Raw genomic sequence first — 5,164 nt, forward strand, 5'->3', positions numbered from 1 at the left:
TATGAGATGCTAAGATGAAAGGTGACATTAGGAGGGTTCATCTAAATTTCAGATACATCCTAACACATATGTTTTTTGTTGATAATGTCCTCCTATTTGACTTTGGTAGTTTATAGGAATTGTTTACTTTAAAAAGGATATTGAACATTTATTGTCTTATCATATAAATGGAAATAAATTTAAACCAAGTAATGATAGTTTCTAGTATAATAACCTGGAAAGACTTTTCATAAGGCACTAAAAAGGTTATTTTTTATGTTATTAGAAAAATGTATAACCTACCTCTAATTGGTATATATTTTCTTTTCTAAAGAAAAAATTACTTTGTTATTGTAACAGTGAAATAAATATTGATTAAATAGTAACCTCTTAACAACATTTATGATTGATGTTAATCAATAATTACATTTTTATTAAAATTATTTTATATAGAGAAATTTATATATTTAAATGCAATAGCATATACATTGGGATTACTTATTTTGAAATCATGCGAAAATTTTCAAAACACTTATTATATTTGCATATTCAAAATGATAAGTTAAACAATATAAAAATAATAGTTTCGTAACAATTTCGTTATCAAGTTTAAATAATTTTTTCCAAAAAACTTAAAAATGTCACATATTAATTTAAAAAAACTAAAAAGTATTCGATTTAATTATACTTAAATAAATAACAACTTATGTAGAAAACACAGAACCATTTTTACTTAAACATGATGATCAAATTAAATTATCCACATAAACTAAACATAAATTGTGTAAATGGGCTACGTATCCTTCCCACTAAAGGAAATAACGAAGCTTACTTGAAAGAGTGACCAAAAGGAATGTCATGTTATTAATGAAGTGGAAACCCCAAAAATGGTGCTACTTTTATAATGTGGGGAGAAAACACGATTAACTGTTTGCGAAGAAATCTCATCGTATAGACTTTAATATGCACATAAACTATAATATTAATTTGTGTGATGAATTCAATATTATTTTTATTTTGACGTTGGGATAGAAAAGGTGGCACTCAATGTATTTATAGACCCCGCTTCTTCAGGGTTAAGATTAGTTAGATTACATATGTTAAATTTAATAACATTAAAAGAAACCATTATAACAAAAATGTTTGAATGAATATACTCATATAAATAATTAAATGTCAATGTAATTTCCTTTAGGATTAATCTATTATTAACATGAAAAAAATAGTATTTAATCTGTGTATAGATAATAGTATATTTAAATTCAAAAATTATTATAGTTTGTTATAGGTTAGGTGGAGAAACCATGTTTATTTTCCGTTTCGTTTTTGTTTTATTTCAATTGCAATACATTTTTATTTAATAGAATTTAAATATTTTTTGTTTTAATATTTTTTATTTAAATATTATAATAAATAATTTTTAATATTTTTTTAGGTTTAGTGACGGTGAATCTATATTAGGGTTAAGAATTTTTTAACCGTTTAATGGATCAACCTTTATTCAAGACTCGTGAACATATTTTTTATTTTATTTTTAAGTAAAATTGCAATTATATATTATTTAAATTATATTTATAAATTTATATATATAAAAAAAAAATTCATATGTAATTTTTTAAAAACTATATGTAATTTTTTTAAAATTATATTTTTTTTGACCTGATAAAATCTATTATATTTAAGTGGTCAAACCAGCAATGAAGATAGCTATCTGTTGCTTTTATCTAAGAATGCAAACTGGCTCAAGTGACCTGAAATAATGAGCTGGTGGTCCCGCTGGTGGTCATTAAAGGGGTGCATGTTTTCACTCGTATTTTTTAATAAAATTGCAATTATATATCATTTAAATTATATTTATAAATCTATATATAAATATAACATTTTAAAAACAATGTGTAACTTTTTAAAAACTATATGTTTTTTTAGTGTGGGAAAACCTATCATAAGTTAGGGCAGGCTTTCACTGCTACCAGATGCTTTTGGATTTTGAAACGTCAACTTATTTTCTTACCTCTGAAGAAAACGAACTCTTATTCCTAATTATTATACTTATTTTAAATTTAAAATAAAATTAGAAAAACAATATATACCTAACACTAAACACTAAAATTATTTAAAATTTTCCGTCATTAACACTAACAAGGACTACAATATTACGTACAAGGCAAAGATGACTTAAAAAGGACGGAATAGTACCGGCAGACATGGTTACGTAGAAGGGAAGGTAGTAGTATTAACGACTACGGAGAAACTAGAAAAACTGAAGTCACCTCATAATTATTTTAATTGGTGGTTCGTGATTCACCAAAAGGGGTAAGCCCACTCATCCCGTTTCGCCCCCATTATATAGAGCCTCTGTGCAAATTTACTTAGTCCCGAATTGTTTAAGCTGTTCGTGTAAGGTGTATTTGAGTAGGCCAGTTATAAGCATTTGCCTTTTTCTTTTTATAGGATAGGAGAGAGCCTGGCAGCGAAGTGAACTATGGAGGAGAAACCTTCGGAAGCCTCCCTGCAAACAGTGGCTGCACGGGCGCCTGTCACTGCACAAAGGAGATTGAACACCCAGCTGCAGGAACAAATGCCAGTGCCTTGTATGTAACACAATTACCTAGTTAGTTAGAGTTATCTCTTTTGGCTTAGTTAAATTAGATTGTAAATTCAAGTGAATTTTGATGGCAGATTTCAGAAATTCAATTGGAGAAAATTTGAATCTATAATTTGTAAATTTAAAGATTGACAATTAGGTTACTAGTTTTTTTTTTTTAATATAATACTACCTAAGCATCCACGGGGATTTGAACTGGGGACTTATCGCAAGGAGTGCCTTAACAGTACACCCATTCACCGTCAATCCAAAGCCCTGTGAGTTACGATTAAGTTACTAGTTAAAAATAATCTTATCTATTAATTACATATCGTTATTATTACATTATTATTAATTACATATTATTATTATTACATTATTATTAATTACATATTATTATTAATTACATTTTATAGTTCACCATCCTTGGATCTTTTATGCAACCATACTATTGTTGGAATGTTATTAACATGATATTTTATGCAAACTTAATATTATATAACCTTACTATTGTTTGAATATGATTAACATGTATTAGCTGTGGTGTGGGTTCACTTGGCAGATTTAGCAAGAGCCTTGGAAGCAGTAGATCCGGAGCATATAAATGGGTCTACGGATTACGATAATAAAGGGATGAGCATTCTCCAACAACATTGTGCATTCTTCGATAAGGACATGGACGGAATTATTTATCCCTCCGATACTTACCATGGTTGGTTGCTCATCTTATATCTCATTTTCATTAATCAATCTTCTCTTAAATTTATACCCTAACTTCAGCTATAACAATTCTTCGATAACATTTTAAAAGTTTTAAGTTTTCCGTAATTTTAGTTTTAGGTTTGGTTTTTTCTTAATTGAGATTAGTTAATATTGGGACCGTTTATATTTTCACTATAAGTTTTTATTTTATATGAAATTTGACATTATGATTGAGAAAGATTAAATTTATATAAATTATTATAACTTTTTCTTAATTTGATTATAAATTTTAAAATGTTTGAAACTTTAATGAAGAAAATTTTTGTTTATTAAATTCTAAAATATTGAGAAAATTTACAATTTGTATTAGAAAATTTGAGATATTTAGCTGAGCGTTTCAAAGGACAAATGAAGATCTCACTTTAATCTGTTTTAAGGATTCCTATATTATTTTAACTTAATTTATTGCAAATTCATTTTCATTACTTCAGCGAAGTCAATTGTTTGATTTCGCTATTATCTGTTAAATTCTAAAATATTCTTAAACTTTACTATAAAAATAAATTCAGCATCCAATCACCAACCTATTTTATTCCATTGTAAACATTAAAATAATTTCCTACTTTTGTTTTACCCAATTCTTCTAACGCTGACATGGTTGAACCTGCAAAGGTTTTCGTGCCATAGGGTTTAACGTCATACTCACCTTGGTGGCAACAGTGGTTATCCACGTAGCCTTCACCTACTATACTCTTCCTGTAAGTATATTGTTCATTGTAATGTTTACCAATAAAGCTCCAACATATTTGAATTATGATACTCCCTCATCTACTTTTTATGTGATGTTGGTGAGCAGGGATGGATACCATCTCTGAAACTCCCTATATACATTGACAACATCCACAAGGCAAAGCATGGAAGCGACTCAGAGACGTACGATACTGAAGGGAGGTTCGCTCCTGAAAAGTTTGATGCAATCTTCAGCAAATACGCTCTAAAACACCCCGACAAACTCACTTTCATGGAGATACAGTGCATGCTGAAGGCTAATAGGAATTCAAATGATTTTCTTGGATGGTAATGGCAATTATATATATATATATATATATTATGAATATTGAATCTTGATTGTAGATTTCAAAAATATATAAAAAATTTAATGATATCAAATTTTGAAATATTTTTTAAATCTACAATCAATAAGTGAACTAATTTAATTATAATATATAACATTTCTGGATCCCCAGGGCCGCAGCTGAACTGGAATGGACGTTCCTGTACCTTATCGGCAAGAACAAGGAAGGCTTTCTTGAGAAAGAAACGATCAGAAGAATGTTCGATGGGAGCTTGTGGGAAATATTGGCAAAACAGAATTCATCTCGCAAAAGACGCTAAATGTCTACTAATAAATAATAAGGTCATCTCTAGACCAAGAAATAAGGTCATGTTGCCCAGGTCTGGCTAATAGGATATCGTCATCGTCATCAGACATTTAAAAGTAATTTCATTTATGAATAAGGAAATAAAGACATGATGCCCCGTGACGAAATTGCGAAATGTAATGTGTTACACCTGCTTGGTCTAATTTGTGCAAACTTGAAGTCGGCAATCACATATTCAGAAACAATTTTTTAAATCTTATTATTGATATAAATTTTAAGTATCATTTATTTAGTTTTCAATTTTAATTTTAATTTTTTTTAATATTTTAATTAATTTTAAAAAACATATTATTGATGACGGGGATGGAAGTTTCGTTCTGTAGTTTTGATTTTATTGTATAACTAAATATTATGGATTACTTATTATTTTGGTAAGCTTTAAACTATTAATAATAAAATCAAGATTAAATTAACATTTTTTCAATATGACTAGATATAAATGTCCATCTTTATTAAC

General features: G+C 28.0%; 1 protein-coding gene across 1 annotated transcript; it reads left to right on the forward strand.

Moving 5' to 3' along the window:
* The first annotated feature begins 2,367 nt into the window (after positions 1 to 2,367).
* On the forward strand, positions 2,368 to 4,822 carry LOC149223552 (peroxygenase-like). Its single transcript, XM_089383337.1, has 5 exons — positions 2,368 to 2,570; positions 3,126 to 3,275; positions 3,938 to 4,023; positions 4,122 to 4,342; positions 4,513 to 4,822. The coding sequence occupies exons 1-5, from the start codon at positions 2,462 to 2,464 to the stop codon at positions 4,658 to 4,660; spliced, it is 714 nt and encodes a 237-aa protein (XP_089239463.1). The 5' UTR covers positions 2,368 to 2,461; the 3' UTR covers positions 4,661 to 4,822.
* Positions 4,823 to 5,164: the final 342 nt, after the last annotated feature.

Source organism: Pinus tabuliformis, chromosome Q (assembly GCF_031772625.1).
Source record: "Pinus tabuliformis cultivar Carrire ecotype Pingquan chromosome Q, CPIR1, whole genome shotgun sequence".
Lineage (NCBI taxonomy): Eukaryota > Viridiplantae > Streptophyta > Pinopsida > Pinales > Pinaceae > Pinus > Pinus tabuliformis.